This window comes from Lactuca virosa, chromosome 6, assembly GCF_052849685.1.
Source record: "Lactuca virosa cultivar CGN04683 chromosome 6, Lactuca_virosa_CGN04683_v6, whole genome shotgun sequence".
Lineage (NCBI taxonomy): Eukaryota > Viridiplantae > Streptophyta > Magnoliopsida > Asterales > Asteraceae > Lactuca > Lactuca virosa.
The window spans coordinates 53899769-53918297 of record NC_136431.1 but is presented as its reverse complement, the minus strand read 5'-3'; the positions used below and the strand labels follow the sequence as shown (position 1 = coordinate 53918297).

General features: G+C 36.2%; 1 protein-coding gene across 1 annotated transcript; it reads left to right on the top strand.

Annotated features, from left to right (window-relative positions):
• The first annotated feature begins 16912 nt into the window (after window positions 1-16912).
• Window positions 16913-18265, top strand: LOC145121544 (uncharacterized). The gene has a single exon (XM_079057273.1). It carries the CDS (start codon window positions 16913-16915, stop codon window positions 18263-18265), a length of 1353 nt encoding a protein of 450 aa, XP_078913399.1.
• The last annotated feature ends 264 nt before the right edge of the window (window positions 18266-18529 follow it).

Here is an 18529-nt window from a genome sequence, read left to right as displayed (position 1 = left end):
TGTGGGGATTGATAGGGATTAATGAACGAGGTGCATGCGTGTGTGGTTTTGGTGGTGTTTTGTGTAATTAAATCAACACTGGCAACTCCAAATCAAATTAGCTCCGATTCCAATGATCTAACATACCCAGTAGTTTTCAAATGCATTAACGTTGGTGAACACTTTTGTAAGAAAATGATGAGTTCAACCGTCCAGAAATGAAAAACACACACACATACACAGTGAAATCAACGAAACTTCAAGTGAAATGGGTTTCTCTCATCGTTAATCTTGGAAAACAAAATTCGATTTCAAGCTATAAATTTTTTTGTTCCTATCCGCTCAATCTTTTCTCAAAGGGGATCTTCTATATCGGTCACTGCAACACTGGTGGTTGTGGGCGGCGAAGGGTTATAGGCAGCAACCGACGACATGCGAGCTTGCCTTCTTAGGTAACATCATGTACACCGTTGGGATTGATCATGAAAATCCATTTCTATCGAAATGAAATTGAAAGAAATCTACATGGAAAGAGGGTATGAGATCAAAAAATAAATCTATATATGTATATGATATACTTAGGAAGGAAATATAAAAAGAAAAGAACTTGTTGCGTGTATTGTGTGTGAGTGATAAACCAAAAAAGAAGAAAGAAAAGTGTAAATATAATTGGAGCCTCATATTAAATCTCCAAAAGAGACTTTGTGGAGAAAATGGAGACTTCAACATATATAGTCACTTATAAGACCATGTTGCACCGATGTGAGATAGACTAACACTCCCCCTCAGAGTCAGAGGCTCGATGAGAATAAACAGGGATATGCTGAGCCACAGAGGTGTGTGTGACGCCGACTCTAATACCATGTAAATATATGTGGAGCTCCATGTTAACTCTCTAAAAAAACTATTGTGGAGAGAAAGGAGACTCTGACATATATAGTCACTTATAAGACCGTGTTGCACCGATGAGGGATACACTAACAAAAAGAAATCTGCATGAGTTCAAGAGGGAAGAAAGAAAAGAAAAAATAATGTTCCTATGCCTGCAATCCAATAAAGAGAGATAAAGAGAGGGCGAGAGAGAGAGAGGCCCTCTTTTATTTTTAAAATTTTAAAATAAATTAAATAAGTATTAAATTAAAAAAGAATGAAAGAAAAATAGAAATTAAATATACTAAGGACATTATAGTCATTTCAATTTTTGGATGAACCAAATACACAACAAAACTAACTCAAAATGACCATTGATCTAAAAAAAGTTAAGGCCTGTCAAGTTATAAACTGCGCTAAAACGCGCTAAAAACCCTACACATATTATTTGTTGCAGTATTGTTGAAAGGTCTCTTGTTATTGCAATTCGAAATTTTATTTCTTCCTCCATACCAACATAACGGGAGACCGTGAAAGAGGACAAAGAAGGAAATGGAAGACCTAAATAATCACAAAACTGAATCTTCATACTAGTTCATTTCTCAACATTCAATCAAGAAACGCACGCCGCCATTGTATAGGGTCAAATAACTAGGAGCTAAGTTCGAAATGAGTTTGAGTATTAGTCTAGTGTAATTTTGAACGAAATTATAACACATTGCCGGTCATCGGAAAAACCTACCGCCATGAGCAACCATCCACCACCAATGCTGTTGTCGCAAAGCCTAATTGTCCTCTGGACTACCCCTAAAATCTTGAAGCAAACCAACACATCCATCTTCTCGACCGGCCAAAACCTCCTTATGCGTCTCCTTATTTCCCTCCTTTTGCTTTCTTTACACAGTAACGTCGAAACGACTACTCATTTCCTCACCTCCTTCACCGATAACAACCCTTCCATAAATCCGTCATCGATCGAAATGCCCCTTCCAATCTCACCCCATCATCATCACCACCAAACACCGCCACCATTTCACTGGCTTATGTTTTTTTTCCATTGGGATTGTCGATACATAATGAAGATTGAGCCAGAGAGTGATGGAATCTCAATTTTTTTTCCCATACATCTTAGAAGTTAATTATGAAGGGTCTCAGTCACACATTACGTATGTGATGTCTATGAAAAACATGAACAACGACAAGAGAAACATTTTCATCTCTGCTAGTTTCGACCAAACATCTTATGAAAAATTGTGAGTGTGAACTTCATTATGGTCAAATGGGTTCTCCAATGATTAAATATGTAAAAAAATAATCTAATGATAAATCTAAAAAAATAATTTAATGATAAATCTTATATTAAACTGTGAATTAAATGATGTTTTCAAACCATACATCTGATTTTAATAATATTTTTTTGAAGATGTAAACAGTTAGGTTTGTAAAAATCTGTCGAAATAAGATTTTTTTAAACGAACCACAAATATATATTTAATTATAAATCATGTGAAAAAATTATTATATATATATATATTAATATATGTTATGAATTAAACGTAATTAATGTAACTATAAATCAAACCAAACTAGTAAACTTTGATAAGAACTTTAATTGAGAAGAAAGAATATTTAGAGAGAATATGAAAGTTATATCTCTTATAACTTTTGGTGTGTTTCATTCTTTACAATGAAGAGGTATTTATACTACAAATTTTACTAACATATAATTGTAACTAGTTAGAAATGTTGACAAATTTACCATGCACCAATTGTTATGTCATCCACCAATTATTTACAACACCACCAATTGTTTACAACACTCCCCCTTGGATGACATCATTTTAGCATTCAACTTTGACGTACTGCCTCATTAAAAACCTTACTAAAGAAAACCCAGTGGGAAAAAACTTTAGCGAAGGGAAAAAGAGTGCAGTGTATAGTTGACTCCCCCTTATTTAGACATCCGTCACATTATATTCTATGCACATGCTGCATTCCGATGCCATGTACATGTTTCCTGAAGATTGCAGTAGGAAGTGCCTTCGTAAAAAGGTCTGCTGCATTGTTACTGGATTGAACATATTTGATTTCAACTTGATGGATCTTTATAAGCTCTTGAGTGTACTCAAAAAACTTTGGAGGTATATGTTTTGTCCTGTCGCTCTTGATATATCCCTCTTTCATTTGAGTGACACATGCTGAGTTATCTTCATAAATTAAAGTTGGACATATATCCTTTTCAAGTCCACATGAAGTTAAAACTAGTTGTGTCATCGATCTTAACCATGTACATTCTCTACTAGCTTCATTTAGTGCAATTACTTCAGCATGATTTGAGGATGTGGCAACAAGTGTTTGCTTTTGAGAACGCCAGGAAATTGCAGTACCTCCATTCATGAATACATATCCAGTTTGAGATCTAGCTTTATGAGGATCAGACAAATAACCTGCATCTGCATAACCAATCAAGCCTTGTTTTGAATTGTTAGGGTAAAATAACCCTAAATCACTAGTTCCTCGAAGGTATCGAAAAATATGTTTGATTCCATTCCAATGTCTTTTTGTTGGGGCTGAACTAAATCTTGCTAGCAAGTTTACAGCGAAAGAAATGTCAGGTCTAGTACAATTGGTAAGATACATAAGAGCTTCAATTGCATTTAGATATGGTACTTCTGAACCAATGACTTCTTCATTTTCTTCACATAGACGAAATGGATCCTTGTCAATATTTAATGATCTAACAACCATTGGAGTGCTTAAAGGATTTTCATTTTCCATATTGAAACGTTTCAAGACTCTTTCTGTGTAATTTGATTGATGCACAAGTATTCCGTTAGGCATATGCTCAATCTGTAAACCAAGACAATATTTGGTTTTTCCATGATCTTTCATTTCAAATTCTTTCTTTAAAAGTTCAATCACTTCAAGGATTTCTTTATTCGTTCCAATGATGTTTAGATCATCAACATAGACTGCTATGATCACATATCCAGATGTTGTTTTCTTAATAAATACACATGGATAAATAGTGTTATTTTTATAACCTTTACTTGTCAAATAATCGCTTAAACGATTGTACCACATGCGCCCAGATTGCTTTAACCCATACAAAGATCTTTGTAATTTTATAGAATACATTTCTTTGGGTTTTGCACTTAACGCTTCAGGCATTTTAAATCCTTCAGGGATTTTCATATAGATATCACTATCAAGTGATCCATACAAGTAAGCTGTAACAACATCCATAAGACGCATCTCTAAATTTTTAGATACTGCCAAGCTGATTAAATATCTGAAAGTGGTTGCATCCATTACCGATGAATAAGTTTCTTCATAATCAATTCCAGGTCTTTGAGAGAAACCTTGAGCAACAAGCCTGGCCTTGTATCTTACAATTTCGTCTTTCTCATTTCTTTTTCGTACGAAGATCCATCTATATCCTAATGGTTTCACAACTTCAGGTGTGAGGATAATGTTCCCAAAAACCTTTCTCTTGTTAAGAGAATTTAATTCAACTTGCATAGCTTCCTTCCATTTAGCCCAATCATTTCTTCTTTGACATTCAATGACAGATTGTGGTTCGGGATCATCATTCATAATATCACATGGAACTGAATAAGAAAATATTGCACCTATATTGTCAGTTTCATTTTGGTCACATATTCTATTTGTCTGACCATAATTTAATGCATCATCCTCCTTTCCTGGGGGAATTTGAATAATTCATGTTTCTCCAGGAACACTTTCATCGTGATCTAGTGCATTTTTTGCTCCTCTTCTTTTTCGTGGGTTCTTATCCTTAGAACCAATTGGCCTTCCACGCTTCAGGCGTGTTTTAGACTCTTGAGTGACTTTATCATCAGATTGTCCATGTGGAATGTCAATTCGAGCTGGAACATTGACAGCTGGTATATATGATTTAGTCACCCTTTTTGTGTCAGTAAATGCATCAGGTAATTGATTTGCCATTTCTTGGAAATGCATTATCTTTTGAACTTCCATGTCACATTGCTTTGTGCGAGGGTCAAGATATGATAAAGTAGGCTCATGCCATGACACATCCTTTTCCAGAATCTTCTTTTCTCCACCTAATGATGGGAAATTTGCCTCATCAAATTGACAATCTGCTAGGCGTGCTGTGAAAACATCACCTGTTAATGGTTCAAGATATCTTATAATAGAGACTGACTCATAACCAACATATATTCCCAACCTTCTTTGAGGACCCATTTTTGTCCGTTGAGGTGGTGCAATAGGGACATATATTGCACACCCAAAAATTCTCAAATGGGATATATTTGGCTCTTGACCGAAAGCAAGTTGTAGTGGAGAATATACATGATATGAACTTGGTCTCATGCGTATCAATGATCCAGCATGTAAGATTGCATGGCCCCAAACAGAAACAGGGAGTTTGGTCCTCATTATCAATGGTATAGCTATTAGCTGGAGACGTTTAATCAGTGATTCAGCTAAACCATTTTGTGTGTGTACATGAGCAACTGGATGCTCAACAACAATTCCTACAGACATACAATAGTCATTAAATGCTTGTGAAGTAAATTCACCAGTATTATCAAGTCTCACTCTTTTGATAGTATAATCAGGGAAATGTGCCCTTAATTTTTTAATTTGGGCAAGAAACTTTGCAAATGCCATATTACGAGTTGATAATAGGCAAACATGAGACCATTTGCTGGATGCATCTATTAAGACCATAAAGTATCTAAATGGTCCAGATGGTGGGTGAATCGGTCCACATATATCACCTTGAATTCTTTCTAGAAATCTAGGTGACCCCCTTTCAACTTTCATTGGAGAGTGTTTTATAATTAACTTTCCAAGGGAACAAAATGTACATGGTTTTATGCTATTGGATTGAGGGAACTTTTGGTCCTTCAATGGATGCCCGTGTGTATTCTTAATTATCCTTCGCATCATTGTTAATCCTGGGTGGCCCAACCTATCATGCCATAAACTGAATGTCCCAGGATCACAATGTTTTCCTTTTTACTACCATATTTGATTCAATCATATGTATATATGTATAATGCAGACCAGAATCAAGTGTTGGTAGTTTTTCAAGCACATGGTTTTTGTCTATAATATACATATATTTCTTATTTTCAATGGTCACAGTTTTTGTGTCATAACCTTTGAAATATATGTCATTGAAACTTAATAAGTTTCTATTAGACTTTGGAGAAAATAAGGCATTTTCTATACAAAAGCTTGTACCATTTGGTAATATAAAATGGGCTTTCCCGGTTCCCTCTATCAAGTCTGCAGGACTTGATATTGTATGTATGACTGTTTTTGTTGGTACTAATTCTGAAAAATATTTCTTTGATTTCAGAATAGTATGTGTACTACCACTATCTGATATACAAAGATCTCCAATCTTCTCTTGGTGTTGTGCTCCAGTTGGACTCATATTAAACTTCACATATAAAAGGAATAATAAGTGAATAAACATAATCATAATTATTATTAAAAAGAAAGTTCATTTATTGTAGGAAAGACATTACATGAAAAACAAACGAAGGAAAAACAGTTTTACTAGAACAATAATAGATTTTTTTTTAGTTTATATCTTCCATGTCATTGCAGAAATCAGCAACATTTAGCGGAGTGAATTCAACATTATCAATGAGGTTTGCTTCTTTTCCTTTTCCTTTAATGGACTCTTGATAAAGTTGACAAAGATGTGCAGGTGTGCGACAGGTCCTTGACCAATGGCCTGTGCTACCACATCTATAACATGAACCATCAGATTTTTGTTATGTCCCAGTGTCATGCCTTGCCACTTTGGCCTTATCTTGTGTGTGGACATTGTTTCTTTGTGAATATTGGTAATTATTTCTTTTCTGGCCACGACCACGATTATTACCTTGTCCACGACCAGAATTATGGTTCTGATTATGGCTTTGGTTTCGATTAAAATAGCCACGGCCTCGCCCTCGACCACGACCTCGCCCTCGTCCACGTGTATTGTTTCGATGACCATCAATATTTGTAGCATTTGCTTCAGGAAGTGCTACTGATCCCGTTGGACGAGATTCATGGTTTTTCATTAAGAGTTCATTGTTTTGTTGTGCAACGAGCAGACATGCATTCAGTTCATAATATCTTGTGAACTTTTGCATCCGATATTGTTGCATCAAAGTAATGTTTGTTGCATGAAATGTTGAGTAAGTTTTCTCCAACATATCTGTTGGATTAGGTGTCTAAGCCCATAACTATAATTGGTATGTATTTGAATTGATAGCAGCACAGTCCTTTTGGGTTGCCCTCAACCTAGCAACTGGACAAGGAAATTATGAAAGGAGAGATATTAATTTATAAGATTAATAAATCAATATATATATATATATATATATATATATATATATAAATGATTTATTAATATGTTAATGGATTAATATATTAATTAGAAATCATTATGTTTAATTAATTGTTAGCCAGAAATTAATCAGAATTGATTTTGGGGTTAAAAGAATTAATTATAAGGTGCAGGGACTAGTTTGCAATTATCTAATAGTTGAGTGGAAGGCTCTAGAACCCCCTTGGAAGAGGGTGGACGAAATCTTTAGGGGAAACCCTAATAATTTCGTCCATAGGGGCTTGGATAAGGCCCTTGGGTTTGCTTAGGCCCTAAGCAAAGGATAACTAGGGTTTCCCTTAAACCCTAGATCCCTCAACTATATAAGGAGCCTCCTGGTTCATGTTTTTGGTACTCTTTCTTTTGAAGAAACCCTAAGGCCGAGATTTTGCATACTCCCTCTCCCCTCTCTCTTCTACTTTCCTTCTTGCTAGTTTGGGTGTGATTCCATTAGAGGCATTACACTTGTGGTGCTAAAGCTTCCAAGAAGATCAAGATCAAGATCAAGGGAATATCAATTGTTTGCTATAACAATTGAAAGGTATGTAAACCCTAAACCCTAGTTTGTTAATTTCGAAATTAGCCTCTCTCCTCTAGGGTTCTTGTTTTGCAATTCAAAGTTGTATGTTCAATAGTTAAAACATAGATCCAAAGTAGGTTGCATGTGAACTTAGGAATTGTTTTCTAGTTTATTTATTGTACCTAAAACCCATCAGTGGTATCAGAGCCATTGTTGTTTTAAATTGAATTGCTACAATTGTTGAATTGCAAATTAGGGTTTATAGCTATTAAACCCTAAAGGCCAATTTTTCGATTTCTAGGGTTTTGGATCAAAGGGTTTTTTCGAAAACCCTAGCCTCCAAAGAACCCTAATCGAAATTAGGGTTAGGGTTTTGAAAAACCCTAGCCTCCTCCCTTATGAATTTCGAAATATGCTAAGAGGATAACTAGGGTTTCTTGTTTTTGGATAATTGTTACTTAATTAGATTAATTGGATAATTATCCTTACCCTATTTTTCGAAATTAGAGGGATAAGGATTAGGATTAAATTAATTGATTAATTTAATTAGATAATCCTTACAATATTTAATAATTTGATTAATAGTTAATTAATAGATAAATATTAAATCTAGTTAATTGGTTTATTTAAATTTGAATTTAATAGCTTAAATTTCGAAATTTATATAAACCCTTGAAGTTTTAAAAAGTTTTAAAACACACCTTATATATATATTATAATTAAAGGTTTAATATTATATGTATAAGAACATGGTCAGTCAAATCGCTAGTATGCCTCATTCACGAAGCTAATCTATAAGGGGGGTATAAGGAAACTGCCTATAAAATGGTAGTTGAATGGGTGTCCACTCTCACCCACCGCTTCCTTGATTGGTGGAGGGTCGTTAGCAGAACGGATTTGATAGGACAACTACTTCTCATTAAAAGTATAATGATATTAAAAGTACTAGAACATTATTTTCAAAAATCCCAACTCTAGTTACTTTAGGAAAAATGTGAAAAGTATGCTAATCCATGAAATTGCACATTATACTTTATTGGTCGTTAGTGGAGCGTGTGTGGTTAACCAGCACACTAAAAGGCACTAATAAAGAGTAGTAATGGGTATCTCATAATTGTCATTTTGATGGAGCGTGTGTGGTTTACCAGCACATCAATAGTGAATGATAAAGACAATGAGGTTACCAAGCACATTTGCATGGTTATTCACATCTTGTTTGTGATCCTCGGCATCCCAGTCACAAATAGAAGAGCATAATCTGAGATTAAAACATGCCATTGAATAGTTTCAATGTATCTCAAAAGAATTAGGAATTTCACTTCGTTTGTTTCGTCTAATGGTGGAATTGGTGAATCGTCATTCGCCTACCTTTATGAAATTTGCACTTGGATCTCGGCATCCCATTTCTGAGTTGTGAATCTTCATAGTTGGATCCTAACCTTGATATTATATCTTTGGGTTATTCTATTAAGGTATCTTGAAATCTAACTAAAACTTTCTTTCTTTTCAGATGTCTACTCCTGGAAACACTTCTACTTCATCCTCCTCCAACCAGAACTTCTCCTTGCTCAATATATGCTCCAAAGTCGTTATGGATGGCTCAAACTATAACGATTGGATGCGCAACATCAAGATGGCTCTTCGTTTCGAGAACAAAGAATATGTTCTTGAAAAGGAGCTCAAAGAGCTTGATGAGAATGAAGCTACTCCTGAAGATCTTGCTGCCTACAAGAAACATTACGATGATGCTACCATAGTGGCATGCATCATGGTGGCAACTATGTCCCCAGAACTGCAGAGGTACTATGAGGACTACTGGCCTTTCGAGATGAACAAGGACCTTATGGAAAAGTACCATAAGCGAGCTCGTCAAGAAAAGTTCGAAGTAGTCAAGTCACTCATGGCTTGCAAGATGAAAGATGGGGAGTCGGTTGTGTCACATGTGCAAAGAATGCAACGCTACATAGAGCGTTTGGTCAAGCTCAATATTCACTTTGATGAGGAATTGGCCATTGACATGGTCTTGAACTCACTTCCTGAATGTTATGGTCAGTTTATCTAACTTACCATTTGAACAATACTGAGCAGACCTTGGCCCAATTGCACAACTTGTTGCAGACAGCTGAGGCAGGGATGAAGGGTAAAAGTATACCCTCCACACCTACGAGTACCCCTGTTTTGGCTATTGGACAGGGAAAGGGGAAAAAGAGGAAAGGTCCTCCCAAGCAAAACTGGAAGAGCAAGGCTCAAGCTGGGTCATCTAGTAATGGCCCAAAGGCTAAGCCCAATGGTTCCACTCCCCATGTTTCTGATCCAAAAGAGGCAGTTTGCTTTTACTGCAACCAAAAGGGGCATTGGAAGAGATCTTGCCCACAATATCTGCAAGATATCAAGGATGGCAAAGTGAAGCCATCTTCGGCAGGTATTTACACTATTTCTGCTAATAACTCATTATCTTCTCGTTCATGGATCCTTGATACAGGATGTGGTTTTCATATCTGTTCTGATTTGCAGGGTCTAAAGGAAAGTGAGGAGATAGAGCAAGGAAGGATAAACCCGATCATGGGAAACAGAAAGTCTTCACCAGTAACCAAGATCGGAGTTTATCAGCTTCTGCTTAGTAATGATGTTAGATTAGATTTAATAAATTGTTGCTATTCGTCTGAGATGACGAGAAACATTATTTCATTTCATGCATTGTTCAGACAAGGTTTTACATATTCTTTTAATGATTTGAATGGTTCAATTTCTGTTTATAAGAATGGTGTTTTTATGTTTGAAGCTTTGCCTTGTAATGGTGTGTATGAAACAGTGACTTGTGTTGATAGCTTAGGAAATAGTGTACTTAATATTGACTTGTCTAATAGTGTAGACAAGGCATGCTTGTGGCATTGTCGTCTTGGACACATTAACAAGAAACGCATAGCCCAATTCCAAAAGGATGGAGTGTTGGAATCATTTGACCTAAAGTCAGATGATATGTGTGAATCTTGTCTTTTGGGAAAGATGACAAAATCACCATTCACAGGGTCTTGTGAAAGAGGTGAAGGTCTGTTGGATCTCATACACACAGATGTGTGTGGGCCCTTCAGATCAACTACAAGAGATGCTAATCGATTCTATGTGACTTTCACTGACGATTATAGCAGATATGGATATATCTACTTGATCAAGCATAAGTCAGAAACTTTTGAAAAGTTCAAAGAGTTTAAGCATGAAGTCGAAAATCAATTGGGCAGAAAGATAAAGATACTTAGATCCGATAGAGGCGGGGAGTATCTTAGTATCGAGTTTAACGACTATCTGAAAGAATGTGGGACAGTCTCACAATTGACTCCTCCTAGGACACCACAGTTAAATGGTGTAGCTGAGAGGCGTAATCGAACCTTGTTAGACATGGTTCGTTCTATGATGAGTCGGGCTTCGCTTCCCATTCACTTCTGGGGGTATGCCTTAGAGACAGCCGCCCACATCCTCAATCTTGTCCCTACAAAGAAGGTTGCCAAAACACCTCACGAAATGTGGACAGGGAAAGTTCCCTCGTTAGCACATATTAAAGTTTGGGGTTGTGAAGCTTTCGTAAGACGAGAGACTCACGACAAGCTAGCAGCTAGAAGTGAGAAATGTGTTTTCATTGGTTACCCAAAGCAGTCTTTTGGATATTTGTTCTACAGGCCTAGTGAAAACGTGGTCTTTGTAGCACGAAGAGGAGTCTTTCTTGAAAGAGAGCTCATATTCAAAGAGGACAGTGGGAGCACTATTGACCTTGAAGAAATTCAAGATTCAGCCAATGAAGGAACCTTAGATGACACTAGCACTCAACCAGAGGAAACAGTTCCTGTTGAACCAATCGATAACTCATTACCTCTTAGAAGATCCACTAGGGTGAGTGTGCCACCTGAGTTGTATGGTTTTCATATTACTTCAGATGGTGACACATTCATAAGTGACAGAACACTGGTAAACTTAGATGAACCAGTCACTTATAAGGAAGCAATGGCAGGCCCAGAGGCTTCCAAGTGGAAAGAGGCAATGGACAGCGAGATTAAGTCCATGTATGACAACCAAGTTTGGAATTTGGTTGATAGTGCACCAGGTCGTAAGACAGTTGGGTGCAAATGGATCTTCAAGAAGAAGACAGACATGGATGGAAATGTGCACACATTCAAGGCTCGACTGGTTGCAAAAGGTTTCACTCAAACCCCAGGGGTTGAATATGATGAGACCTTCTCGCCAGTGGCTAAGATTAAATCTATTAGGATATTGCTCGCCATAGCTGCCTTTCATGATTATGAAATCTGGCAGATGGATGTCAAAACTGCTTTCCTTAATGGGAAGTTGGCTGAAGATGTTTACATGAGTCAACCAGAGGGTTTTGTTGATGCAAAGTTCCCCAATAGAGTGTGCAAGCTTGAGAAATCCATTTATGGATTGAAACAAGCATCTCGCAGTTGGAATCTTTGCTTCCATGAGAAAGTCAAAGAGTTTGGTTTCTCTAGAAGTGAAGATGAGTTCTGTGTGTATATCAAGGCTAGTGGGAGTATAGTAACTTTTCTGGTGTTGTATGTCGATGACATATTACTCATTGGTAACGACGTTCCAACCTTGAAAGAAGTTAAGTCTTGGCTTGGAAAGTGTTTTGCCATGAAAGACCTTGGAGAAGCTGCCTATATTCTTGGGATTAGAATATTGAGAGATAGAAAGAAGAGACTAATTGGACTTAGTCAGAGCACATACTTGGATAAGGTACTAAAGAGGTTTAGTATGGAAAATTCCAAGAAGGGAGAGCTACCTATCCAGAGCAATACCAAATTGAGTAAGACTCAATGCCCGAGTACAGATGTTGAAATAGATGACATGAGTCGTGTACCTTATGTTTCCGCTGTCGGATCGATCATGTACGCTATGACATGTACTCGCCCTGATGTGGCATTTGCTTTGAGCATGGTCAGTCGCTATCAGGGAAACCCAGGTAGAGCTCATTGGATAGCAGTTAAGAATATACTCAAGTATTTGCGAAGGACAAAGGAATGGGTTCTTGTGCTTGGTGGCAGTGATACTTTGAGAGTAGATGGTTACAGTGATGCCAGCTTTCAGACGGATAGAGATAACTTCCGTTCTAAATCAGGCTGGGTATTTTTACTGAATGGAGGAGCAGTTACTTGGAAAAGTTCCAAGCAAGACACGGTGGCTGATTCTACTTGTGAATCAGAGTACATAGCAGCGAGTGAAGCGTCGAAAGAAGCAGCTTGGTTGAGGAACTTCATCGGGGATCTCGGAGTTGTTCCAACCATCCAGGAGCCTATGGAACTGTTCTGCGATAATGAAGGAGCGGTTGCCTTGACAAAGGAACCGAGAGATCATGGTAAGACCAGACATATCGACAGAAAGTACCATTTCATCAGACATAGAGTTGAAGAAGGCCATCTTATAGTAAAGAGGGTGTCATCTGAAGATAACCCAGCAGATCCCCTCACAAAGGGTCTGAGTAGGGCTAAGCATATTCAGCATGCTCGGAGCATAGGACTGAAAGATGATATTAGTTTTAGTAGTTAGATTAGTTTTTGAAACTTGTAACAAAGTAAATGTAATTGACCTTTGGTGATTAAATAATAAAGTATTATTTATAAGGTTGGCTACTACCTTTTGTCAATTGTTTATTATTGTGTTTCATTTTTGCATGTTTTACTTCCTGAATAATGAGATTATTCAAACTCCACAGTCGCTCGTACTCTTGGAAGTAAGTAGTGAATTAAGACTGTCATGAATTGGATTGCAGATTGTCTAAGGATAGACATGGCAATAGAATTGCTGCAACGTTCATGAGTACTCAGAAATTGAGATTTGAGTATTGGATAAACCCTCGCTCAGAGTATTACTTCATGGAATTCATCACGAGTAATACTGAGACGATAATATCTTATAATCTTGAAACGAAGATATATGAGTTGTGATTTACAAGTCGGTCATGCATTGGTGATACGAAAACGCATCAGTAACTTGGTGTTATAAAACGTATTGTCATGCATAATTTGATGAGTAAAAGATACAAGCATATGAGTCAACGTTTATTCGTTCCTTTTGCCCCAACAGGAAAAGCGATATCTGTGGGCCCCACGATGATTTGGTGTTGACTTATGTGCTGGGCCCAGCCAGGACTAAATTGATGTGTTCAATTAGAAGTCCTACATCATCACAAATTAGGAATCGGGAAACATAGATTCTGGACAAAGTGATTGATTACATTCCATGTCTTTTGTCTAGGGATATCAAGCAGAACGAAGGGTTATATGATCACTTATCTTAGGACACGTAACTGACTGGGTCAGAGTTCGGCAGCAGCTTTTGGAAGCTACAATTTGCTGGTCAAATTTAGAAGGCATACTAGCAATTATAGTTACAGACTTATCCAAGTGGGAGACTGTTGGATTAGGTGTCTAAGCCCATAACTATAATTGGTATGTATTTGAATTGATAGCAGCACAGTCCTTTTGGGTTGCCCTCAACCTAGCAACTGGACAAGGAAATTATGAAAGGAGAGATATTAATTTATAAGATTAATAAATTAATATATATATATATATAAATGATTTATTAATATGTTAATGGATTAATATATTAATTAGAAATCATTATGTTTAATTAATTGTTAGCCAGAAATTAATCAGAATTGATTTTGGGGTTAAAAGAATTAATTATAAGGTGTAGGGACTAGTTTGCAATTATCTAATAGTTGAGTGGAAGGCTCTAGAACCCCCTTGGAAGAGGGTGGACGAAATCTTTAGGGGAAACCCTAATAATTTCGTCCATAGGGGCTTGGATAAGGCCCTTGGGTTTGCTTAGGCCCTAAGCAAAGGATAACTAGGGTTTCCCTTAAACCCTAGATCCCTCAGCTATATAAGGAGCCTCCTGGTTCATGTTTTTGGTACTCTTTCTTTTGAAGAAACCCTAAGGCCGAGATTTTGCATACTCCCTCTCCCCTCTCTCTTCTACTTTCCTTCTTGCTAGTTTGGGTGTGATTCCATTAGAGGCATTACACTTGTGGTGCTAAAGCTTCCAAGAAGATCAAGATCAAGATCAAGGGAATATCAATTGTTTGCTATAACAATTGAAAGGTATGTAAACCCTAAACCCTAGTTTGTTAATTTTGAAATTAGCCTCTCTCCTCTAGGGTTCTTGTTTTGCAATTCAAAGTTGTATGTTCAATAGTTAAAACATAGATCCAAAGTAGGTTGCATGTGAACTTAGGAATTGTTTTCTAGTTTATTTATTGTACCTAAAACCCATCAATATCTTCATCAGTAACCTCTTGTCCACAATACTTGAGTTGTGAACATATTCTAAACAAAGCTGAGTTGTATTCATTTACTTTCTTGAAGTCTTGAAACCTTAGTGTTCTCCATTCATCTCTAGCATTTGGAAGTATAACTTCCTTTTGATGATCAAATATTTCTTTCAAAAGATTCCAGAGAATACTTGGATCAGTAACATCAAGATATTCAAATCTCAACATTTCATCAATATGCTTACGAAGGAAAACTTGTGCTTTTGCTTTGTCTTGTGCCAAGCAATTATTAAATTCATATATAGTATTTGAGATACCCATGGATTCAAGATGCATTTTTACATCTATCATCCATGGCACATAGTTTTTCCCACTAACTTCAAGTGCTGCAAACTCGAGCTTTGCAATGTTGGACATAATGTAACTATAAATTTTAAACAAAATAAAAATTAAAATTAAAATCCATTTATTTCAATAAATATTACACAAAAAAGAAGCGGTAAAGCTAACATTGCATACAAGCCTAAAAGTAGATGAAATTCCATATTATCTTCGATGTTAAGGATTGGGATGAAAAGTAACATGACTATTATAGTCATAATTATCACAAAAGGATGAATCATCTTGAAGCTTGATTTCTTGAAATTGATTTATTTGATAGAAGAGAGAAATATTTGTTGTGGGTAAAATAAGCAGGGTAAAGATGTTTATTTATGGTAAAAAATATAGCCGTTGTTTTTGCTGTTTATAACCGTTGCATATATATTCTCGTTGTGTATATATGTATATGTATTTTATAAATCATATAATAAGACTTATAACTAATACATAACTTTACTAATTATAAACATAAATAAATATTAGTAAATGTTTAAATAAAATTATGAAGAGTATCTAAAATATAAATAAACATTGACATGTATAAATATAATTTAAATGTTAGTATGCACAAATAAAAGTTAGTAGCATAATATAAATGTTAGTATGCATAAATAAAAGTTAGTTGCATAATGTAAACGTTAGTTTGCATAAATAAAAATTAGTTGCATAATGTAAATGTTAGTACAAAAATTAGAATACATAAAGAAATGTTAGTATAAGAAATAAAAATTGTTAGTAGTCCATAATGTATAAGTTTCATTAATTCATTAGTATTATTATTATTTTAATATGATTGAGGTTTTTATAATTAATAGTGTTTTTACTAAGTAATACATACCTTGATTAAGATAGATGTGATTTTCCACTTGTTTAACAACCTTGATTAGAGCTTTCGTGCTGATAACGTGTTATGAATTAAGCGTAATTAATGTAACTATAAATCAAACCAAACTAGTAAACTTTGATAAGAACTTTAATTGAGAAGAAAGAATATTTAGAGAGAATATGAAAGTTATATCTCTTATAACTTTTGGTGTGTTTCATTCTTTACAATTGAGGGGTATTTATACTACAAATTTTACTAACATATAATTGTAACTAGTTAGAAATGTTGACAAATTTACCATGCACCAATTATTATGTCATCCACCAATTATTTACGACACCACCAATTATTTACAACAATATACACTAAAATGATAATTTATTACCCAAAAAAAGGTCATTTCACTTCCGATCATAGACAACTCATTTAATTGACTTTTTCTTTCCCTCGCAACATAACGGATTAACGGGAAAGAGAATAAAGAAGGAAAGAGAAGTCCTATAAATAATCACCAACCTGAAAATCGATGCTATCAAATCTTCATTTCTCAAGATTCATCAAGAAGCGAATCCCACCATTGGAGAGGATCAAAGAATCGCAGAGAAGTCAATTGAATTCGGAACCAAGTTCAAAAGGGTTTTACATCAGTCATCGGAAAAACCCGTCGCCATGAACGACCATCCACCACCTCGGCTGCTGCCGCCACGCCTAATTGTCCCCAGGACTACCCCAGAAATCCTGAAGCAAACCACCACCTCCATCTTCTCCTCCGGCCAAAACTTCCTTCTTATTCTCCTTCTTTCCTTCTTTTTGCTTTCTTTACGCGGTAACGTCGAAATGGCTACTCATTTTCTCACTTCCTTCATCGACAACCCTTCCATAAAATCTTTCGTCGATCGAGATAACGCCCCTCCCAATCCCACCTCCCCTACCTCCACCACCACCACCACCGGACTCCGCCAGTTCGTCCAGCTCATCCGCGGCGTGATTGTAGACGATAATTTCTTACCGGGAGACGTTGAGATCGATCACCAATTGAATGCCACCTCATTAATACTCGACTCCTTCGATTCCCAACTGGGGTTCTCCAATTTCGTATCCGATAACGGAATTAGGGTATCTGAAATTACCCGTTCTACTGCCAAGATGACTATCAGATCAATCAAGATCATACAGAAAGAAGAAATCAATGATTCTGCATCGTTTAACGAAACGGGTATAACTCAAACCTACTACCAGTCTTTCTTGAAGAGATTTGACCGCGAACTCCATGAATATACTGCAATAACGATTTTCATTCTTGCTTTCGCTGCTTCGTATTGGTTTTTGGTTCAGTTATTCGTCTTTACTTATACTAAGATTCATGGGATTATATTCGTATTGGTTCTTAATGATTTCTGTAAGAGACACTACTCTTTCGCCATTACTTACACCAATGGTTCTTCTTTGGCTGTTGAAAGATTGTCTGGAAGCTTCATTGTAATGAGATGGGTATTTAGGGATGTTTTCATTCAACTCATGTGCTTCTGGTTCTTAGGAGGAATTGATGATCCATATTCCCAATTAAAGATCTTCGTTTGGTCAAAGTTCATGCCATTTTCAATCATGTACCCTTGGGATAAAGGTTTTGAGAAGGAGATTTATGAGTTCAAGGTATCCTGTTTCTTACTGGACATGCTCATGTCTTTTGTGTTTGATGTGGGTGCTTGGATAGTTATGGCGGATTCAAGAAAGAATATGAATGAAGTTGTGCAAGAAGTTTGGCATTTGCTATCTTTAATGATTGAATCCGCTACTGAACTCAAGTGTTGTGAATATATAGTTTGTGGGAGGAATACTAGATGGCTACTTACACTATGTTTTGGTGAGTTGTTTGCTATGGCTTTCCAGTCTTTCATGGAGGTTTACTTAATGGTTGCATGGCTGATGTATTACTTGTCTGTGAAGTCCATTGATGCTAATTCTAGAGGTCAACCTTTTGGTGAACGAGAGCTTAAAGCCATGCTTAGAGATGTTAGATGATACTTGATGTCAATTCTTGTAAATATGACGTGGTAACCTTTTAGTGTTTTGGTTAATGTGTTCCAACAATTGTAACTTGTAAGTAACATTTTAGATGACATGAATCCAAATAGTTTGTGTAAAATGTGTGAATTGAATGGTTTTTTTGTTTTTCTTTCTCATGATTTTGTTGTTAGGAAACCTCCATGTGGAAACAGTTTATTTGATCAAGCATCCTTATTGTAGTACACGAAGCATCCGCACCAAAAATGTGAAAATTTTAAC